We start from the raw sequence: 22,462 nt of genomic DNA, 5'->3' as shown, positions 1-22,462 counted from the left end.
CCGGCTGCGAAGAATTCACATTAAATCAGTGAGTGACCAATCGGGCTGGGACGATCCCCACATTCAAAGTGCTTTTGTGACACGGTCGCTGAAGAGCATAGCATCCGGTGAAACTATTGTTACTTTCCCTATCGGCGGTCGGCGAACAGGCAGAGTAAAGTAACTGAGCGGACAAGCGATAGAAATGGAAGACGGCCTTTTAATAATGTACTTTAAAGAGGCACTCCCATTTGGTAACATTTTTAAAACACATTTTTTTAATGCCAACGGTCGATATTTGACGTGGCGACTCCGCGCGGATCGCGAGATATTGATAAAAACATGTCATTTCCCGAGCGTATTTTTCACATCCCGAAGTTTTACGATCGTTTCTGGTTATGACCCGAAATCCCCCGAAAGTGTGTTGTTGTGCTGATTGACGATATTCTAAGGAGTCCAAAAACGTTCGAATGACGCAATTAATTTACCTCATACTGTGATGACTTTATATACATCATTATCAATGCCTTTACCTCTGGTAATTCTTTTTAAAAACTTCTCCTTAGTTTTTGTCGTTTTCATTATTCTCAATCAGTTGTATTAAATTTCTAAACAATACCACATAGATATCAGTTTTTACGTGTAAAATATTGCCGAGTCAGTAGGACTCGGCTTTCTCCCATGGGACATGACCGCTCACCGACGCGAGTGGTACTGCTGTGGCGTACAGCAGCGTCAGCGTAGACTCGTACTCCATAGCTTAGTTGACAATGGCCCCGGTGCCGAACGTTCTATGTTCGGAAGCTGAATTCAGGTGGGCCACCGGAATTCAAACTTTAACTTTTTTGAGGACATGTTTTTATAGATATCTCGCGATCCGCGCGCAGTCGCCATGTCAAATATCGACCGTTGGCATTAAAAAAATGTGTTTTAAAAATGTTACCAAGTGGGAGTGCCTCTTTAAGATCGTACTTTACGATCATGTAATCGTCCAAATAAATGATTGACACCTTTAGCTTATTATCATATGGTAAGAGTACCTTCAACATTGTTTGTCTTGAGCTATTTATAATCGACGAAATCGCGAAACGGCGAAGTAGCGAAATAAATAAAGAAAGAAACTTAAAAATAATTTCATGTATTAAACGGACAAAGTCGGCCATTTTTCATGAATTATTTTCGATGTGCATCAAATTGAAAGCTCCACGTAAGCTCAAATTCCAGTGTTACAGTTAATGGTAAGATATCTAGGGTTCCGCCAAAGACATGTTTTGAAGCAATTCGTAATTTTTGAAATATTCGTCTACATACTTTGAAAATGGCAATTTCGACTAAACTGTGAAAGTGTGAACAAACAACAGAAGTACGATCCGAGGAAAAACTAGTAACATAATTATCTGACCTAGCCTCTGCTCAATAACGCCCTCTATGACAGCTATCTGCATTTCGACTGTACTATCGTTTTGATCACTGCTCATTGAAATACACATTTTGTATCAGAATTTTACCATAAATGAGGCGTTTTCTCTTAATTTCATCTATTGTTTAACCATATATTTGCCAGGGATTCTTTGCCAGAGACACTTTTTACATTCTAGTCCACGGGACACAGTTCAGAAATTACAAATCCCAAGACAACATGTGGTAGCCGGCTTTTACCCTAACCAAATGCCAAATTTTGAATCGTACTATTACTATTTCGTAAATCTGACAAACAAACAAATGAATATCATATTCTACAATCATGATATATATGAATAAGTGGTTCAGTGATTCCATTGAATAACCAATTCCAGAAATCAGTAGTCCCACTACAAGGTAGTACCTTGACCAGGGCTACAGTCGATTCCAACGTCGAGGTGTTTTGAAAAGAAAATACTGAGAGACTACCTCCACCATCATCATCATCCTAGTGGGAGTCTCGGTCTAAAAGATGATCAGATACAAGTATTCTCAGTAGCAAGATGATCATTTGGATGAAATAATTGGGCAAGGGGACAAACAGAAGGAATGGGAAAGTAGGCCTTTCATTGTGACGATGGACTATCTTATCAAAGGTAGAAAAAAGTATATCATCATATAATGTCGACAATAACTGTAATTTTTGGAAATATTGTCATGATTTTCGTTCGAGAAAAAAAGTAAATTTCCCCTTTTTAGTGTGACTGACTCAGTAACAGAACAAAAATATCTGGAAAATACACCAAAGCTTACATTCAAAGGGTATTATGGCATCAAGTGTCAGTTCCACTCATTACAATACGAACTACATTCATTTACACAAGTCACGAAGGAGGGCCGACATATGCTAGTTGTTTTAAGGGAAAGTGTGCTTCAGCATATGCAATCACACAGTCTTTCTCTCTCTCTGCCTGCGATTCTGCACCACGCACTGCGCTTCAGCGATCTGGTCCCTGACGAGCTGTCCCTGACGCGGTAACTGTGATATGTAAATCAGTATGCCTGTTCAGGAACAAAGGTTCACACTGGAAACAGTTGAACATTTTAATGGCGTAGAAATGGGTCAACAGAATTTGTTGATAAAAGGTATCGTTGATATTTTTATCTGGCTATTCAAAAGTAAACAGTGGCTTTTAGTGACAGGTCGCTGACTCAATGTTAAAGCGTTTTATCGGGTAATTATTCACGTTTAACCCGGGACATCCCGGCATGTACATAGGCGTGTAGTCAGATTACTGTGCGACCTCAGCAACTGTGGTCGCACAGTTACATAGTTATGGTTGGCATGTCAGCCCAGTGCGTCAACGTCTGTAAAAATTGATGTATTGTTGCTTTCAAGAAAGTGTTAATTTCGGTGTGTTTGCTCATAGTCCTCGATAGTATATGACCCAGAGATTAAAGCATGTGTGTGTGTGTGTGTTTGTGTGTGTTTGTGTGTGAGAGAGAGAGAGAGAGAGAGAGAGAGAGAGAGAGAGAGAGAGAGAGAGAGAGAGAGAGAGAGATGTATAGGTAGGTATTGATATTACTCGTCAGAGGGGATTACATCATGAAGGCTGCATCAGAATCACGACTGTGACGTCATATCGAAGAAAAAAAAATAGACAAAGGAAAAATCTGCAAAACATGAAATATCAAATACATCAAAATTACCAAAGCTTTTCATTGTTATCTTACAACAAAGGCTTTGTTTGACTTGTGTGGGTAGCACTATCTCAGGTCAATCAGTGTATTTTAGGATATAGTTGAGGCGTGCTGGACTCTAACCTTGGTTGCGATGGGAAGCATAGCACTTAGCATAATGCGTGTTGGTAAAACTCGGCCCTGCCTCCATGAATAACACAAAGCTGATGTGACAATGAGTCTATATTGACTTGGGGAGTTCTTATCTATAGAAAAAGTGGCCGTAGATTATCGTAAGGGACAATAGTGCCTACCACTGCACACCAATGCACTCTACACGTAACGCTACCAGGTGAATTCTTCAACAACAACGTTGAACATGTAGGCATGTTGCGGTGTTCAATTGGACTTTGGATATGACAGGTAGGTTAGAGTGAAGTCAGATCTTTTAAAAAACTTTTTACGCTGTGCATTAGTGGATGTACTAAAGTCACCAGTTAGGGTTAACCACTCTACAGTTGGCAGATAGTGAAGCCATAGCGTTCTATTGACTCAACATGTTTTGCGTGTTGACAGAAATCGCTGTGATTTCCAAGGGTAGTAATAATTTATGTCAGTCCTTGTTTCCAAAGAGTTAATTTGTGTCTTATAGCAGTGGCGAATTTTATCGACGCTATAACAATGGAATGTGTTTCTTTCATGTATTGTGGCACTGTGCCGTCCAAATACACTGTGCTGTGACAAGGACCGGTCTGCGTATACTAGTATATTGGTTCGGCATTCATAATTATAAAGTAAAATAGAGAATAAGTTTTAACAGCACGTAAGAATATGATTACGTCAGCAACTCCATGAAATCATTCACACACTTCAGCAACCTATATCGAATGATCCGTGTGTAGTGGGGGAATTTCAGTACGTCTACGAGACCTTAACCTCTCCATTCGTTGTCGGCTTCTCCCGTCGTCAGGGACGCCATTATCAAGCGACCGAAAGGTCAGCGGGGCGTAGAGCCCACTGTGACCGGCGTTCACTGTAATCGGCGTACAATCATTTAGCCCAGAGCACGATTTACAAACCTAACAGAGAGGAGAATATAGATATCTTTCACTATCGGCTTCAATTGGTGACAAATGAAATGAAATAGTCAAGAGTAAGACGCACTGGTTTTCACCACACCACCCCATGTAGGATTGAACCGACTCCGATTGCTAGTTAGTTGCTGCTGAATAAGCGTCCATTCGTTATGTCTATGGCTTTCTTGGATACATGGGTATACTTGTCTGTTTATTGAATACTTATCATGAAAAGACATGTAATTTGCCTCAATGTTAAAGCTGCCTCCATTCTCTCAACGTGCCTTTGAGCTTACAAGCTTACACTAAATTCTATGCGGGGAAAATGGTTATCACGACAAAGAGGAAAGCGATTACTTGGTTGTGTCATAGAACTTTAGGTCTACGGCTGTGTGCACATAATAGCTTCATGAATGACCCTAGGCAACCTGTATGAAAAATCTCTCCAATGGGACAATATCCATGGTTACGAGACGCCGAACGATAGTGGACACATAGCAAATACAGTATGAAATAAAAATCAACTGGCTCTCTCCTCTTTAATAAATATGTAAATCGTCTGTCTCGATCATCTTGGTTTGGAAAGATATGCAAAGTGAATTTAGGCAAATATCTTTAATTCCAATCACTTATTAAGAAACTGGACCGATGACATACATGTAATTAATGTATCGTGGATATTGCAAAGCGTCTGTCCTTTTTGACGACTGTGCGTGGATGGAATATTAGTGTTATTCAATATCAGTGTAAAGTTACAGTTAAGCCCAATATGCTAATTGTCATCATTGAACCCTGAAAAGGCTGGAAAAATTACACCAGAGTCCCATTCACTGTAGTTACCGTATTCTAGACTACCATTGTCTCACCGAATAGTGTCGGTTGCAAAGTTGACGGGTGACGAATATATGGCTACTTGTCCATTACTGAGCCGATCAAGTATTCACTTTATCGAACAGCTAATCTCCAGAGAGAAGGATATTTATGAAAACATTAATCACGAAGCTTTCCTTACACTCGTGGAATACTGTTTACGTCATGGAAACACCGTAGATGCTCAGTGGCCAATACACGATTAGTAAGAGAGAGTTTGCTATTGAAATACACAAGGAGAATGTGAAATATCTGAATTAGTAATTGATTTGTTTTACCTGGAGAAAATCAAGTCAGTTATATTATTTATAAATGCATGGTTTGATCTTAATCAAGACCATAGTAAAATGTAAATGCATGTAATTTACAAGGAAAATATGATTGGTTGGTTTCTTGACATTGCTGATGTCGGGATAACCTATGGTAACAAAATTGACGATCAACAGGTATTGGCAGGTTATTAACTATCCTGTAGAACAAAAAGGATTGTTAACAAACTCTTTCAAGGGCACTAGAGCAACGCCAACTCACCCATCGATCTAATAGTATCGACCAGTTGTTAGATTCAGGTCCGATTTGCCGTTGTCATGACGATGATTGATTTCTTTCTCTGGCATACACATGGATTATTGTACGCCATAATGGCTTCAGTTGAACACCACCGACTTGCAAATATCACAACAACAATAGTGGGACAAGTGACAACAGTTGGTCGTCTCTGAAATTTGTTCCTCACCAGTGAAGTATGTCACAATACAAAGCCTAGAATAGCCATCACCGTTAGATGTATCGCAGCGTAAATAAGTGTGTGTACAATCTGTAAATAACATACCATTACCTTGTCGCTTTCATTTCGTTCAAACACTAAAACCTTCGGGACATGACATCGTGGGTAAGTACACTAACCCATCTTTTAACTGTCGAACTATTTCTGATCGTTTATTGTCAACACAAGTTCTTAGTGACACAAGAACTACGGCAATATCGCACACAGCATCGTCATAATGACTGAATAATTGGTTAATTGTAAAACGAAAACTGTGGCAAAGGTGTTTACATTTCAAAGACTTGGGTTGAGGTGACTATAGTCAGTGCCAGAGATGCATACAGGTTCAATATGTTTCATCAATTGCACAAAAACTTGAATAGTTGAAGGTCTCTGAATACACAATGTCAGTATGATATTTTTTGACCAAACCTGCCGTAACATATCATGCCAAACAGGTGAAAATATGTACACATTTGGTCAATCCCGAGTTTGACTGACTTAGTCCGTTGGGAAGTCATACTGTCTGATATGGGATTATAGTTAAGAAAAATAATTAAAGTCGACATTTGTAATGGGCATATGGTTTGAAGATGGCAACCAAGTTGTGTTACAAGCGCTCAGTAACGCCAAACAGCGTGAAGAGACTTTACATTCTTAGTGCACCATATGTGATTGATAAGATTTGGCGAGAAAGACGACACCAGAGAAAGATTAACAGGTACTGCAAGTCACTGACAGTTGAGCATAAATAACCTTTATAACAGAAGCAATGTAACCTTCTAGTCGTGTGATTTGCATTTACAAGATAGTACTGCATAATCGTCTTATCCAACTCTACGAAAATGAAGATCTGATGGAGTTTTCAATAACCCGGAGTGATTGTCTAGCACGATAAGATTGTGCCACATTAAATATGAACAGTTACTGTAGCACTTTGCACTAGCCAACCTACAGATTAGATGTATACTGTACACAGTCAGCAAACGGGTTAGCTGTATACTGAACACAGTGGCCAGCCCACTGATACGTGATTATAATGAACACCATGATCGACATTATATATTGTTATGTAGGTCCATTTCCCCACACTCATCATGACCTGAGTTCAATTAGTCTAGAACATTCTCAAGGTCACTGCCCTTGATGACCTCACAACCTTGAATTCAATTAGTCATGTTTGGAATGTTCTGGAAAGTTGATTAGTTGTGTAAGGGAGATAATTTTAGAACAGTAATTAGCATGTCAATAAAAGTTCTAGATTGTTCTTATATGCCTTTATAAAAGGGACGCGCTCAGCTTCCAGTCAGACTTTTGGGATCGTGTCTCTTGTGTGTTACTATAAACTCCAGCAGTAGTCATTCTCAAGACTTTTCAAGACCTTCACTGTCAACGCTGGATTTATACTGTGGACTTTGTGCAGCTGCAAGCCTGCAAGGACTGTTCATTCATTCAACTGACTGTTACAACTCTGAGACTGGAGCTTTGCCGTCCCAGCTGAGATAAGTAGTCTGTACACTTTTAAAGCTTGTACTCTATCCCTGACTTAGCAATTAGTTTTTTTTCGTAATAAATTTTGTTTAAACGTTAACTGCTGAGTTCACCCTTTTGTTCGTTTTCTCTGCACGTAACAAATTGGGGGCTCGTCCGGGAGACGAATATTTTGAGCCGTTTGACAACATTTTGACAGCCTTTTCAAAACTACTGTATACTGTGAACTCAGCGAAATTCAATCATGGCGGAATTCAAGCCAGACGAATTTATGGATGACCTTGATCAGGACACATTTAATTCCCTCAGAAAAGACAACCTCATAGCACTGGCAAATTTCCTTAAAGTAGATGTCAAAAGATCTATGCGCAAGCGAGAAATTCAGTTCAAGATTGCAAAACATTTAGTTAATTCTGGCCATTTTGAGGAGTCTGCCTTAAAAGATTATGAGCCTGAGTCTTCCTTCGAACTCAAAAAATTAGAATTAGAAATACAGGCAGATTTGGAGCTTAAGAAATTGGAATTAGAAAAGGAAAATTGCAAATGGAAGAAAGGGAAAGGCAGGAAAAATTACAAATGAAAGACAAAGAATTACAAATGAAAGACAAAGAATTACAAATGGAAGAAAGACAGAGAGAAAAGGAGAGAGAATTGGAAGAACATCGACTACAGTTAGAAATGAGACGTTTAGAGCTTGGACAATCAGGAAAATCTTCCCTTCAGACAAGTTTGACATCACTAAGCATTTCAGGTTAGTTCCCCTTTCCAAGAAAAGGATGTTGATAAATATTTCCTTCATTTTGAGAAAATTGCTCAGAGTCTGAATTGCCTAAGGAGTCCTGGTCTATGCTTTTGCAGAGTGCTTTGGTGGGTAAAGCCAGAGAAATTTACATTCAGTTGTCAGTAGAGCAGGCTTCAAATTATGATTCTGTGAAGGAATTAATTCTCAAGGGCTATGAGTTGGTGCCTGAAGCTTACCGTCAGAAATTTAGGGATTGTGAGAAGGTGAAGGATCAAACTTATGTTGAATTTGCTCGAACAAAAGAACAACTGTTTGATCGTTGGTGTTCTTCGGAAAAGGTCAGTCAGAATTATGACAAATTACGACAGCTTGTTTTGATTGAGGAATTTAAAAGGTGCATCCGGAGTGACATCAAGACGTTTATCAATGAACAAAAGCAGATACATTGAGGTTGCTGCACGTTTGGCCGATGATTATTCATTGACCCACAAATCTTCATTTCTCAGCAAACCATCCCAGTCCTTTTCATACAGAAACAATGCAGGTAAATTTAACTCCTCCTTTTCATCCAAGAATTTTTCAAAGGACAGTAGAAAATCAAATGACAACAGTTCACAGAGTTCAAGTAACACTCCCACATCATCAGATCCCAAGTCTCAATCTCCTTCTGACAAACAGTTTGGTACACTTTCTTGTAATTATTGTAAGAAAGACGGCCATTTAATGTCAGAGTGTTTCAAATTGAAAAGAAAACGTGAAGGTCAAAGTGGTCAAAGTGGATCTAAGCCAACCGGCTTTATTTCTTCATCAACTCAATTAGAGTCTAATAATGTGTGCAACACATTTTCTGAGGTTAAACCCCTCTTATCCCCAATTAATGAGGTCAAGGTCAATTCTTCTCAAGATAGCATTATGGGTATTTTCGAACCATTTATTCATGATGGTTTTATATCACTTTCTAGTGATTTCTCTTCCGCTACCCCTGTCAAAATTTTAAGAGATACCGGGGCTTCCCAGTCTCTTTTGTTGGCAGATACCCTGCCGTTTTCTGAAAAGTCATTTTCAGGTTCTAAAGTTCTTATTAAGGGGGTAGATTGTAATGACTACATTCCTGTTCCTCTCCATAATGTCTATTTGTCTTCGGACTTTGTTTCTGGACCTGTGACTTTAGGTATTAGGCCTTTTTTGCCTTTTGAAGGGATTCACCTTCTTCTTGGAAACGACCTTGCTGGGGACAAGGTCATTACTAATCCACTTGTGACTGATAATCCTAGTTTAGATCAAAATCCAGAGCCAATAGAGGAAAGACATTCCCGCATTTCCCATCATGTGCCATTACTCGAGCCATGTCAAAGAAAACTTCTGAGAATCAAAATACTCTCAAAAATAATGTCACAGATGTTGACTTAAATGACACCTTTCTCAGTCAGGTGTTTGACACGGATCATTCCGTTATCCCTCGTGGATTTGAAACTTCCAGTAAAACTTCTGCTGACCAAAGTCAGACATTTTCTAGATCAAATCTCATTGCAGAACAACACAAAGACCCAGATATTTTGTCTTTGTTTGACAGGGTAGATGATGAAGGTAAAACTTCAGATAGCTCTGTTTCCTATTATACAAAATCTGGTATTCTCATGCGTAAATGGAGACCTCCAGATGTCTTGGTTGATGACGATTGGGCTATAAAACATCAAATTGTTGTTCCAAAGCCCTATCGTGCTGAAATATTGCGCCTAGCCCATGAAACCCCCTGGGCTGGTCATTTGGGAGTAAGGAAAACTTATCACAAAATTCTCAGTCACTTTTATTGGCCTAATCTCAGGCAGGATGTAGCACATTTCTGTAAAACCTGTCACACATGTCAAATGGTAGGAAAGCCAAATCAGACCATTCCAAAGGCCCTTTACAGCCAATTCCTGCATTTCAAGAACCATTTAGTAGGATACTAATAGACTGTGTTGGGCCCCTACCAAAAACAAGATCAGGAAATGAGTACATGCTGACAATTATGTGTACATCAACTCGGTTCCCAGAAGCCATACCACTGAGAAAAATAAAGACAAAGACTATAGTGAGAGCTTTAGTCAAATTTTTCACTTTATTTGGCCTCCCTAAATGTGTCCAGTCCGATCAAGGCTCCAACTTTATGTCTGGAATTTTTCAACAAGTAATGGATCAGCTAGGCATTAAACAATATAGGTCATCCGCCTATCATCCAGAAAGTCAGGGTGCTCTTGAGCGATTTCATCAAACTTTGAAAAACATGATTAGGACCTACTGTTTTGACACAGAGAAGCAGTGGGATGAAGGAATTCATTATTTGCTCTTTGCTGTTAGAGCGTCAATTCAAGAGTCTCTTGTTTTAGCCCATTTGAGCTTGTATTTGGACATACAGTCCGTGGCCCACTTAAGCTCGTTAAAGAGAAATTCCTATCAGACGATGATGATTGTCTGAATATTTTGCAATATGTGTCAGATTTTCGTACAAAACTCTCTAAAGCATGTGAATTAGCCAGAGAAAATCTTGAGTCATCTCAGCAGTCAATGAAACCAAATACGATAAAACACCTCAAAACGGAAGTTTGAACCAGGTCAAAAGTTCTTGTTCTACTTCCAATTCCTGGCAAACCACTCCATGCTCGTTACTTTGGGCCATATCTAATTGATAAGAAATTGAGTGATTTAAATTACATCATAATAACACCTGACAGGCGAAAACAAAACAGCTATGTCACATAAATATGCTTAAGCCATATTTGGATAGGGATAATCCTACTATAACTCAGCCTGTCAGTACCGTCAGTTCTGGCCATTATGAAGATAGTGATACTGAAACTGACTTGAGTGAAAATACTCTAAACTCAAAGCTGGGCTCGGTCAAGCTTCAGAACTCAGAAATCCTGGAGAAGCTGGAGTCTACAAAGTTGGCACACCTCCAGCCAGAACAACAACAACAGCTGAAAGAACCAATCCATGAACATTTGTTCCAAGATATTTCAACGAGGACAAACATCATCTATCACACGAAGATGTCTGCGACAGTAATCCAGTGGAACAACATCCAGACGGACTGAATCCTGCGAAAGCGGAATATCTCCAGGAGGAAGCCAAGTATTTGCCGAACAATGACTTTATCGAACTCAATAAAATAACCGGACTTTGCCATGCATACTTTATGCCAAGTTCAGTGCCATTTCGAGTTTTCCAATACCAAATTGCAAGAGGATAGTCATGGGACAGATCATCTTGTTTGCTATTTTAACAAATTTTGCAAATTTAGCAAATCTCAGAGAAACTACTCTACAATTGAAAAAGAGTGTTTATCTTTGATATTAGCTTTACAGCATTTTGAAGTTTATGTTACTTCTTCAAATCAGCCAATAGTGGTTTAATTGATCACAACCCTCTTGTTTTTCTGCAGAAATTTAAAGGCAAAAATCAGAGATTGCTAAGATGGAGTTTAATGTTACAGGAGTTTAATCTTGACATTAGACATATCAAAGGCAGAGACAATTTAATTGCAGACTGTCTCTCTCGTATTTAGAGTTTATTGTTGTTCACTTTCAAGAAATTTTACTTTAGAGTAAAACAAAATTTGAGTACTTAAATCCTTTTCAAGATTACATTTGTAAAAGAAAGATTTTTCTTTGAAAAATTTTCTTTTTTTGAAGAGGGGTGTGTTATGTAGGTCATTTCCCCCACACTCATCATGACCTGAGTTCAATTAGTCTAGAACATTCTCAAGGTCACTGCCCTTGATGACCTCACAACCTTGAATTCAATTAGTCATGTTTGGAATGTTCTGGAAAGTTGATTAGTTGTGTAAGGGAGATAATTTTAGAACAGTAATTAGCATGTCAATAAAAGTTCTAGATTGTTCTTATATGCCTTTATAAAAGGGACGTGCTCAGCTTCCAGTCAGACTTTTGGGATCGTGTCTCTTGTGTGTTACTAAACTCCAGCAGTAGTCATTCTCAAGACTTTTCAAGACCTTCACTGTCAACGCTGGATTTATACTGTGGACTTTGTGCAGCTGCAAGCCTGCAAGGACTGTTCATTCATTCAACTGACTGTTACAACTCTGAGACTGGAGCTTTGCCGTCCCAGCTGAGATAAGTAGTCTGTACACTTTTAAAGCTTGTACTCTATCCCTGACTTAGCAATTAGTTTTTTTTCGTAATAAATTTTGTTTAAACGTTAACTGCTGAGTTCACCCTTTTGTTCGTTATCTCTGCACGTAACAATATGGATGTCTTCTAATGTAATGGAAGTGCTAAGTACACAGCTGTATAACAAATTGTAAAACTGATTTTGGTTTCTTCTTGAAATGGACTCTAAAACCACAGAAATCGAAGTGCAATGCTGAAAAAACAACGACTACTGACAGAAACCTAGTATAAAGGGCGAAACTCTTTACATTCGTCAGGAAAGGTTACCGGTACTTAAGTTTAAATCAAAGCCTTTTTACGACCAGTTTAAAACGCATACGTGTTTCTGTTGCTAGATGTATCAAAGAGTGCAACATATGCTAACCGAGGTCGTTGTCCTTCTCTCGTGGTCCTACCAGATTTGGAATTAAATCTAGACATATAATCATGCAGATGACATAGTGTCTCGACTCTGGACGACACGGATTGTTTTATCAAGGATTGACAAGAAATTGGGAATTTTTTTGAATTTCGTCAATAATCCTGAGTAACTACACACAACATACATGGACATGACTGCCTGTTATTCGTACGATAATACCGGGTAAACTCTTGTCCTGCCTCAACATTTTAAAATACAGACAGATAAGGGAGCATTCAGTTATTATGGCCGGGGCCGGACTGGCACAGTTCAGGGGTCATTTTAAATTCCAAAATTGCAAATGACGTCCTAGGGGGTTCATGGGTCTGTTTTATTTTTATTTTATTTTCACAATGGCAGAAGTGGGTCACGTGATTTTCAAAATTATCCAACTAATCAAAAGACCTTATTCCAGTGACAATTTCGAATTTTTTCAACAATTTGAATTCTTAGTTGTTACCTGAGCCACAGTGCCTATGGAGGGAATGTCCCTTGGCTTGTGTAACTTAAACTGATTGATCAATGTGTTCAATCGACGGGGTTTATTCGGATGGAAATGAGAAATGTGTTTGAGTCGGTGGAGATTTAAAAACACAACACAGAATGCAGAAAAGTCAATCCATCTCAAATTGAGAAAAACAGACACACAGACTGGTGTTTTGTAAATTTATTTGAACGAGAAAGTCGTTCACTTTTACGTCTCTTGGGTGATTTATTTTGAAATTCTGAGTGAAAGTGAAAATTTTTTAGCAAACATCGATCACGTTGTAGATTCATGTCTTGCGTCTAACCCTTGAATAGGTTAGTGCAATATCATTCAAATTTGTTTGCTTTGTCGATGTGTGTGTGTAGACTGCTATCGATGTCAGACTGACATACATCTGGCTGTCTGATACAACAAAGAGATGGAAAATACGCTGTCTACATCGATGGAAAATGCGTCAATTTTCAGATCAACATGGATGCAGAAAAGCTTATATTCATCCACGTTTAGAAATGGACTTGAACTCGTTGTCGATGCCGTCCATTATCGACGTTCAAGTCTGCAAGTTGCTATTCAGCGTGATAGTGTATGCAAAACATGTCACTGCTGTAGATACAGCGTGGAATTAAATCTCCGGAAATCAAACGTCGCAATAGACACCTTTGTTCAATTTTACGAGTCGGTTTTTTAAATAAATATATGCTGGGTCTTGAAAATACTGCAAACATCATCAAAGCGTTAATGTACAACTAATCATCGTCTATTTCATTTTCCCGTCTGCTGGCGTCTGCTGGGGTATCAAATGTTACCACGATTTTGTAAAGAGGGTAGCATCTGTCGTCGTCGTCATAATTGTCTTCGTTATAACCATTATGAAAGCAAAGACACATCATCACGCGTACGGTAAATAAATTGCGCACCGCCCCAAATGTCAGAGAGAGAGAGAGAACAGCATTAAAGATTTCTTCTTGGTTACAGGTAGTTACAAGATATTCAAGTGATGTGATCATAGATAACAGAGATACTTGAAGTTAAATTCTACGACTTCGTAGCCTGGATATGGCAGAAGAGTTCTACATCAACCGGGTAAGACATCTATTGTACAGTAATCTTCATTTCCAAATCCGTCTGGAAATGTATTGTAATATATATAGTTGTGTATGATGTGTGTATAAATTGTGTCTACACTGACACGATATTTGCTCTCGATGTAGCTCTGTATGTTCTATAAAGAATGAGATTTAGCGTCTTACCCTGACCTTTCGTAGAATACTACCGATACACACAAATTTAAACAAATGCTGGGTTCATGCAGAACAGTAAAGTCGTGTAGCATAACACTCCGTTGAATGAAATCAGACATTTTCCATTCAATCGTAATTCAAGATATTGTATATTAAATGACAGTTTGTATTTAAAGTGATAGATCTAAATGTTATCAATAAGAATGAACTGAGCCACTCACGTGCACATACAGATCACCTATTGATAAATGAGTCGTTTCGGCATCGAGAATGTAAAGCCCTAAGGGCTATCTACCTTACTGCAATCGTGGAATGCAAAGCATCCCTGAGCTGTCTACGTGTCCACTGCAATCGCGGAATGTATGGAGTGAGGTTTTAATGAGTCTTTTATTCAGTCGTCGGACAATGTCAAGAAACCCGACAGCTAGTCTTGGTGACTTTACACTGTTGTTAGTTACGTTGCAGAATTTAGAATACCATTATTATTACACCAGTAGATTGAAAATATATCGATCTGATAGGTTGGACGTCCTGACGGGAATATAAACGTGTTATTTTCGCGATATAACTAAGTTAGAACCTGTCCGAGTGACCTTGAACATGAAATAAAGTCTTTTTGTTTAAAAACACTTGATCAATAAATTTGAGCTCAAAGGTTATTGAAAAGGGAATTACGGGACAGGTTATCAACAAAAAATTAATAAAAAACTGTAACTGTACTTATTTTCCACAGTGGATGTGTACTATGACAATTTTTTGGTTGTTTGTGATGTCTTCGGCAGCAGTGAAACTTAAGCCCCCTACACACGATTGAAACTAACTGAGCAAAATTTCATTCGAGGTTTTTCCTCGACTAATTTACCCTAGTATAGAGGCTATCTGCGTGAGCTTTCCTTTGTGCCATTCAGCAAAATATTCAACGTGTTTGATATTTTTCCTCGTTGGTAATATTCTTCACCATGTACGCCGAAGAAAGCAATTTTCCTCACGTCTTTTAGTGGTATTTTGGTCCAATTATTCAGGGCTATATGACATAAAGTCTCGAGATTTGAAGAACAGGGACAAAAAGCATCATCCACTTGGAGAAATTAGGACGAACTTGGAAAAACAAGCAAAAGTCGAAGTTCATCAAAACCTCGATGTTGTGCCACCTATCTTGCCTGACATCTATCTTGACACTACTCATTTGAATACATACATATGCATTTTTCGGTAACGTGCATGTTTTATTATGCCAAGAGGGAATAGATGGCACTATATTTGCCAAGAAACTAAATTCCTTGTTAGTAATTACAATCATATTGTGCAGGATTATTGGACCAAAGATCCACTTACAATTCCTCCAAGACCGCATCATTTACAAAACAACCACTTTCGCTGGGGAGGCGCTCATACTACTCAATCTTGATTTGATCACGGACATGTAAGCTTTAACGTTAATTATCACTCCTACATATCGTAAACTGGTCAACATCATCTTGTGGTCTACCCTTCGCGGGAGTTGAGACGGGATAGGTAGTGTTATATTGGCATAACACATTACAAGAATCAAAGTGAACCGATTCATATGGTCCAAACTACACTGTTCTCTATCTCTGCAAGTGTTCAGGAATTACTCTTGGATTGTTCGCAATGAAGATATTATAATGTCGCGAAAGTGAAGGTTCTCTTCAGAGGCAATGTACAGTGTTGTTTACAGTTGTAGTTGAACAGTTACATAACTGATGAAAGTCGCATTGATGTCCCAGTTCCTTAGAGACCTAACAATATATCTCTAATTGCTTTCCGTTTTTTTTATCGCTTTCTAAATTTTAACAAGTGCGGGATAGCGATCGTAATTACGTTTTCAATCTCACTGGCTGTATACTGGCACATGTTATTGCGTAATTCTGAAATATATTATTGGTTAAAATGCTAATGAGTGTAGGGTCTGTCGCCTTAATATGCATGACTGACTGACTGACTGACTGACGTATGACTGTCTGTCTGTCTGTCTGTCTGTCTGTCTGTCTGTCTGTCTGTCTGTCTGTCTGTCTGTCTCTCTGTCTGTCAGTCAGTCTGTCTGTCTGTCTGTCTGTCTGTCTGTCTGTCTGTCTGTCTGTCAGTATGTATGTCTGTATGTATGTATGTATGTATGTATGTATGTATGTATGTATGTATGTATGTATGTATGTATGTATGTATGTATGTATGTATGTATGTATGTATGTATGTATGTATGTATGAATGTATGCATGCATGCATGCATGCATGCATGCATGCATGCATGCATGCATGTATGTATGTATGTATGTATGTATGTATGTATGTATGTATGTATGTATGTATGTATGTATGTATGTATGTATGTATGTATGTATGTATGTATGTATGTATGTGTATGTATGTAAATATGTATGTACGTACGTACTGATGAATGGATGGATGGATGAAGTAATGTACATGCGGATGTGTGTATCTATGAAGTATATATCTATACATACCCGGTATGTATTTATAATTTAAACATAATTCGGCATATTGCAAATTTCGATGAAGATTAAAGATATCCTTAATATTATCTTTGAGCGTTTGCTTTTGTCGTACAGGGCTACTATTTCGAGCCGGCCAGACGCAGTAACCCCGAGTCACTTTCTCTGCCAAAGATCGCTGCCGGTCGGAACACACGCAGTGCCAAAGCACTTTGGAAGGACCATGAACATGTTGAAATCCGAGGAGCTGTTGACAAAGTAAGTACCTTCTCTGCTGAATTCAGACAGCACTTAGAGCACAGACTAACGGTTTTTTTCATAATGAGGATGTCAACATTTTTGACATAATGAATATATTTATCATCGGTTCCTCGGACCTATACATGCTGTTATTGCAGCGCAAGTACACAACTGTATAAGAACGTTTATACATCGGACTATCGCTCGGGATTGTAGGTATCATTAGAAATACAGATTTTGATGAGATAATTGAAAGAAGTTGAAGTGATCGGAAACAAATTTAATCGGGACAGATGCCCGGGGGGGGAGGGTGCTTTCTTAATTTACAATAATCGGCCTCTACGTGACAATCCAACCATTTATTTATTACCTTTGATTCGATTGACAAATTAAGTTATTGGCATTGGAAAGATCAATGTTTGTACTGGGATTGACTGATGTAGAAACTACACTGAGCTGGAAAACGCTTTTCCTCCGCCACAGATAAAAGCGTTGGAAGACAGAGGGCCTGAGCTTTACATTCCAAAATTTCCTAAACCACTGAAGATGTGGCCGATTGAAATGGTGCCATTGTACAAAGTATTGCATGCTCCGTCTCCATTCGGCACTCCACGGCACGACACCAGGGAGCTTTACGCTACAGCTACAGATCTCACCAATGCTGTTAGAAATGTACACGATAACACGAGTTACAAGGTAGGTCTATCAACTTTCTCAAAGAAAGTCTTAGAGCTGCGTACAATATGTACCACGAACCATAAAAAATATAGTCGAATCTGCGTTGATATTCGTGAAGTTTGTCTCTCTCAGGCATTTAAAGCATTATTCAAATGGCTTCCATCAAAATCTCGAATAGATCAACAGGTGGTCGGTTACTGCCCTCAGTGTTTGGCATGAAAGGGGAGTTTAGGATTGAATATTTATGTTAACTATATCGCTAGCGGGCGCACGAACAGTTCGATTCCCCGTACTTTTAGCCGGTGAGATTTTCGAAAATTCTGAAGGGGGAAGGTTGGAGGTAAATATTATATGTAAGGAATCATTTCACTGACGATATATGATACTATCGGTACAATGGCGGTTACCCCTCCCCCCCCCCCCCCCCGACTTTACCACCTGACATTTTCCTGCCGCTAGTAGTTTAGGGTATGAACTTAAGCCTAGTGTCCTGGGTGCCTAGTGTCATGTCCTGACCTTTTTTCGTTGTATTATAACTTTTCAATTATTTATTTGTTCCCACCATAACCAGAGTCTAAAAACCTTACATCACACAAGAAGGCAGCCGTTCTCTTACTCTCGTGAGGAAGGGGAGTCTTTTGATCCGAACAAACTCCGGTGGAGCTCGTCAAATTCCGTCAAGCCTTCGTACACTCCAAGAAGACTGGAACCACTGATTGTTGGGCGAAAGAGAGCCCTCTTAGACAACTATAAGTTTACCTCAGGCAGAAGAACGGTGAACTCGCCAGCTGAAGAAGTTCAAGTTAAGAAATCAGGTTGGTATAGTAACTCATGAATCAGGTGTAGAAAACCGTTGTTTGTCTAGTTCAATGTGATCGTTTTTGCTAATTTGAACAAATATTGAATAACAGTCCCACATCAATTTCAATATAATGTGACAAGTAAAACTATTATTAATGGAAATTTTTAAATTGATGAACACATCATACGAGTAATTATGTACTCGTTTCTAGCTGCACCTTTAAGATTCCGCTCAGCTTCAGAGAAGAACTATGCTGGTCACATTTGGTTTCATAAGTTTTGAGTTATGCGCACCAAAAAGTTGGTCTACAGAGGATAGGTGGACAGATGGACTGGCAAATAGACTGACACAATCACAGACTGACAGAGTGATGATTATGCCTCCCTATGGTGCATTCGGCACACGGGGGCCAATAAATGCACGGATATAGCTAGTTTTGCCACAGTAAAATTTGTTCACAGTTTGCCTTGTACACTGTCATAGTCTATGTATAATGAAATGACACTTTTTTGGGTGGAATTCCAAAGTCAAATCCCTTGTATACATATGCATATTGAAGTCCAGAACATCCATGCTCAGGTATTGCTACTATTTCTTGCGGGAAACAGTACTGTTCATAGTGTGCCTCTATGTTTACATGTTTGAGGCCTCAAACATGTTTCCTGCCAATAGCGAGGCAGGGGTTCAAAATTTGACCAGCTTTGTGGGATGCTGCGGAAAAAAATGACGAAATATTTTCTCTTAAGTCTCCTCCTCATTCCCCACTGTTAATTGTTCTCGTTCCTTTAGCTAAACAACACATTTCTTCAATGCAACGAATCTCACATGCGGAATAACAGGTAAATGGGGGCAATGTATCATTTTATCAGTTTACTGCCGATGATGTCTTCGTCTCTTGCCTCAAGAACTGACACCTCTCTCTCTTCTTTACAGTGCAGAGGGAGCGGACCTTTCTTGAAGTCTATCGCAAGGACAAATCATCAATGCAAGATGAAGTAGTCGATCTTGACACCAGGGCCCTAGGAGGAAAGGGAGATTTTGCTGAAGACAATGAAAATGGTATGAACATTGGTGAAAGTAGCGCAGAGGACAGTGGGACACATCTCAGTACGGGCTCTGTCAGCCCCGACATCAAAGCGCAACTTGATGCTTACTTCGCTGAAAAGCTACGAGAACAAAAAGCCAATAAAGTTGTTGTTAGTGAAGGCATCAGTGGTGATAATCTCGTTGGGTCACAGGTCAACGGTCACGGTGGTGTTAATGTCCAAGCTGGCAACCCCGAAATCAGTGGAACAAACAATGAAATAAGTGAACCTTCTTTTCCTGCATCGGAAAAACACACAGATACACCTTCAAACCTAAATCAGAGTGAAAAGCACAAAGATTCACCTGCAAAGCAGGATCAGAGCGAAAAACACACAGATACACCTGCAAACCAAAATCAGGGCGAAAAACAAACAGATACACCAGAAAAGCAGGATCAGGATGAAAAGCACACGGATTCACCAGCAAACCAAGATCAGGGTGAAAAACACGCAGACACACCTGCAAACCAAGATCAGGGCGAAAAACACACAGATACACCAGCAAAGCAGGATCAGGGTGAAAAGCACACGGATTCACCTGCAAACCAAGATCAGAGTGAAAAGCACACAGATTCACCCGCAAAGCAAGATCAGGAAGGAAAATCTACTGAAGACAAGGCAAATGAAGGCAGTGCAGCAAATCAGAATGAATCTATTATCGATGTGGATGACGAAAATAAAGTTGAAAGTGACGTTGGTGTTAATGCTGAAAACAAAAGAGAAAACGTTTCTGCAACCCCAGGCACTGGTAATGATGAGAACGTTAACGGCGGCGAGACACTAGAGGGCGTAGCAGTAGAAGGTTCGACCAGTGTCCCTGGTGAAAATGATGGAAGTGGCAACCAGAAAGCAGCACAGGAAGACACACCAGGGACGGCGGAAGATGTCGAAAGCGGGGAACAGAGATATGAAGACAATAGTCAAGAAAATAGTCACATTCTGAAAGAAATTGAGGCGGAAAAAGTACAGAATGTCGACGACAAGGACAGAAAGTCGGACGAAGAAGTTGGAAATGACAATGAACGTGAACATGGTGTCATCGATAACGATATTGATAATGATTTTGACAGAGATAAAACTATTCAAAACGAAAGCATCGCAAACGAACGAATTCAAAGTGAAGACATAACGACTTTTAACGAGAAGGCAGTGAATGCTGGCGACCACGAAAACGCCACGAAGGAAAATGAAAGTGAAACAGCAGACAATGAAGACAATCCAAACCACACAGTCATGAATAAAGACACTGTAAGTGGTGATGTCGGCCATGACACAGATGAACATGACGAAAAAGCGAACGAAATCACAGTCGATGATTTGGAATATGAAAGTGATTTTGAAGTCGAAAACGATGAAGCTCAGGGAGATTTGAACGTCAAAGAGAACACTGAAAAGAACGAGGACGTTATCATAAACGAAAACATCGCTGAGAATGATGAAAAGGGAGAGGTCTCCATGGAAAGTGACAATACCAATATCAACAGAGATAATGAAAATGGTTTAAAAGCACATTCAGACGTCAATATTAACATAGGTGACGAAAGTGATGACGTCAGAGGGGCCGATAGCCAGGAAGTGGATGGATGTCTTGGTGAAGTGACCGAAGAATCTAAGGACGATATTGTTGACAGCGAAAGTGTCACAAAATATAATGTAAAGGACGAAGATAACAATGTCGAAAAAGCCAATAGGGAACTAAACGATGGCAATGTCGAGGTTGATGCAGAAAACTTCCAACCATCAGAGAACAATCAGCCAATAGAAGATACTGACCAACCTGACGAACAAACAAACGACGTTGATGATCATCAAGAAAATACGGACAATCGGGTTGAATCGAAAGCCGTTGAAGGAATTCAGACAGACGAAGAGATGACCACAGCTGTTACGGACGAGAAGAACGGAGACGATGGTCAAGCTGATGGACAACAGAAAGAAGAATTAGCATTTGATACCCAACAACAAGATCTTCACCACGTCGAGGCTGATATTCCAAGTGGAAAAGGAGAACAAAGCGATGGTAATGTTACACGTGATAGTCATCCTGAGAACAACACAGCTGACGACAGCGTTTCCGCAATCAAGGACTTTGCTGAAGACAATGACGCTGAAGAAAGTGACAATCATGCTATTCCGGGAGAATCACTTGCAAACTGAAAGGGTATTGACCAATCAGTGACAAGGAATATCTGCCATTGACCAATAAGTGTCAAGGAACATCTACCATTGACCAATAAGTGTCAAGGAACATCCGGCATTGATAAATCAGTGGCAAGGAACATCTGGAAATCACAATAGACAACAGAACTCCCAGTAAAAGTAATAATTGAAAATGGAGACGAAGGAACAAGAAAGATGTGTGTGGTTAGACAACTAATATTTACAACGTGTTTATTACCTTATTTTTACTCACATTTAAAAACTTCTCAATAAGTATTAACTAAATTTTCTTTTTGTTTTATTTTTATGTCAGTCTCTCATCTAACAGCAAGTAATTTTTACACGTAGAACTTCAGGCTGTTAAATCGAGAGTCCATTACCAACCAAGCTTTACACCATCGAAATGCGCCAACACCAAAGAATTTTCTCCTACAAACTATTTATTCGAACCTCTACAACTTGTTTACCATATGATCTCAAGGACATTTGTCTTTAGTTGACTTGTAAATGAAGAAAGCAATCAGGTTCTTTCTCCACCCTGACACCCCCTCTATGACACAGTGAGCTGAAGGGGTGCGCCCCCAACGACGACAGGAGTATAGCTTAGCTAAGAACAATCGTGTATAGCGTTGAACAATCGGTCTTTTCAAAACTACAGAAACAAACCGTCTAGAATTTTTTTCAATAAATAGTCCAATGTGGACATATCGTTTTTTAACAA

The 22,462-nt window shown here is 39.3% G+C and overlaps 1 protein-coding gene across 2 annotated transcripts; it reads left to right on the top strand.

Moving 5' to 3' along the window:
• Positions 1 to 3,346: 3,346 nt before the first annotated feature.
• LOC139119475 (uncharacterized) lies at positions 3,347 to 22,462 on the top strand. 2 transcript variants are annotated; one of them, XM_070683313.1, is made up of 6 exons: positions 3,347 to 3,487; positions 14,044 to 14,147; positions 16,894 to 17,034; positions 17,500 to 17,712; positions 18,266 to 18,509; positions 19,430 to 22,462. In XM_070683313.1, exons 2-6 carry the CDS (start codon positions 14,121 to 14,123, stop codon positions 21,736 to 21,738), a joined length of 2,934 nt encoding a protein of 977 aa, XP_070539414.1. In that variant the 5' UTR covers positions 3,347 to 3,487; positions 14,044 to 14,120; the 3' UTR covers positions 21,739 to 22,462. The 2 variants fall into 2 exon arrangements, with proteins under 2 accessions (XP_070539414.1, XP_070539416.1); XM_070683315.1 differs by lacking the exon at positions 3,347 to 3,487 and adding an exon at positions 5,762 to 5,898 and having other exon boundaries at positions 14,040 to 14,147.

This window comes from Ptychodera flava, chromosome 19, assembly GCF_041260155.1.
Source record: "Ptychodera flava strain L36383 chromosome 19, AS_Pfla_20210202, whole genome shotgun sequence".
Taxonomy (NCBI): Eukaryota; Metazoa; Hemichordata; class Enteropneusta; family Ptychoderidae; genus Ptychodera; species Ptychodera flava.
This window is presented reverse-complemented; position numbering and strand designations above follow the sequence as displayed.

What these genes read in the sequence shown, in the direction of transcription:
- LOC139119475 (XM_070683313.1), top strand. Translation starts at nt 14,121, where the DNA reads ATGGCAGAAGAGTTCTACATCAACCGG. An exon ending in AAGAGTTCTACATCAACCGG is followed by an intron (nt 14,148 to 16,893) that starts GTAAGACATCTA and finishes TTTGTCGTACAG; the next exon opens with GGCTACTATTTCGAGCCGGC. An exon ending in AGTTCAAGTTAAGAAATCAG is followed by an intron (nt 18,510 to 19,429) that starts GTTGGTATAGTA and finishes TCTTCTTTACAG; the next exon opens with TGCAGAGGGAGCGGACCTTT.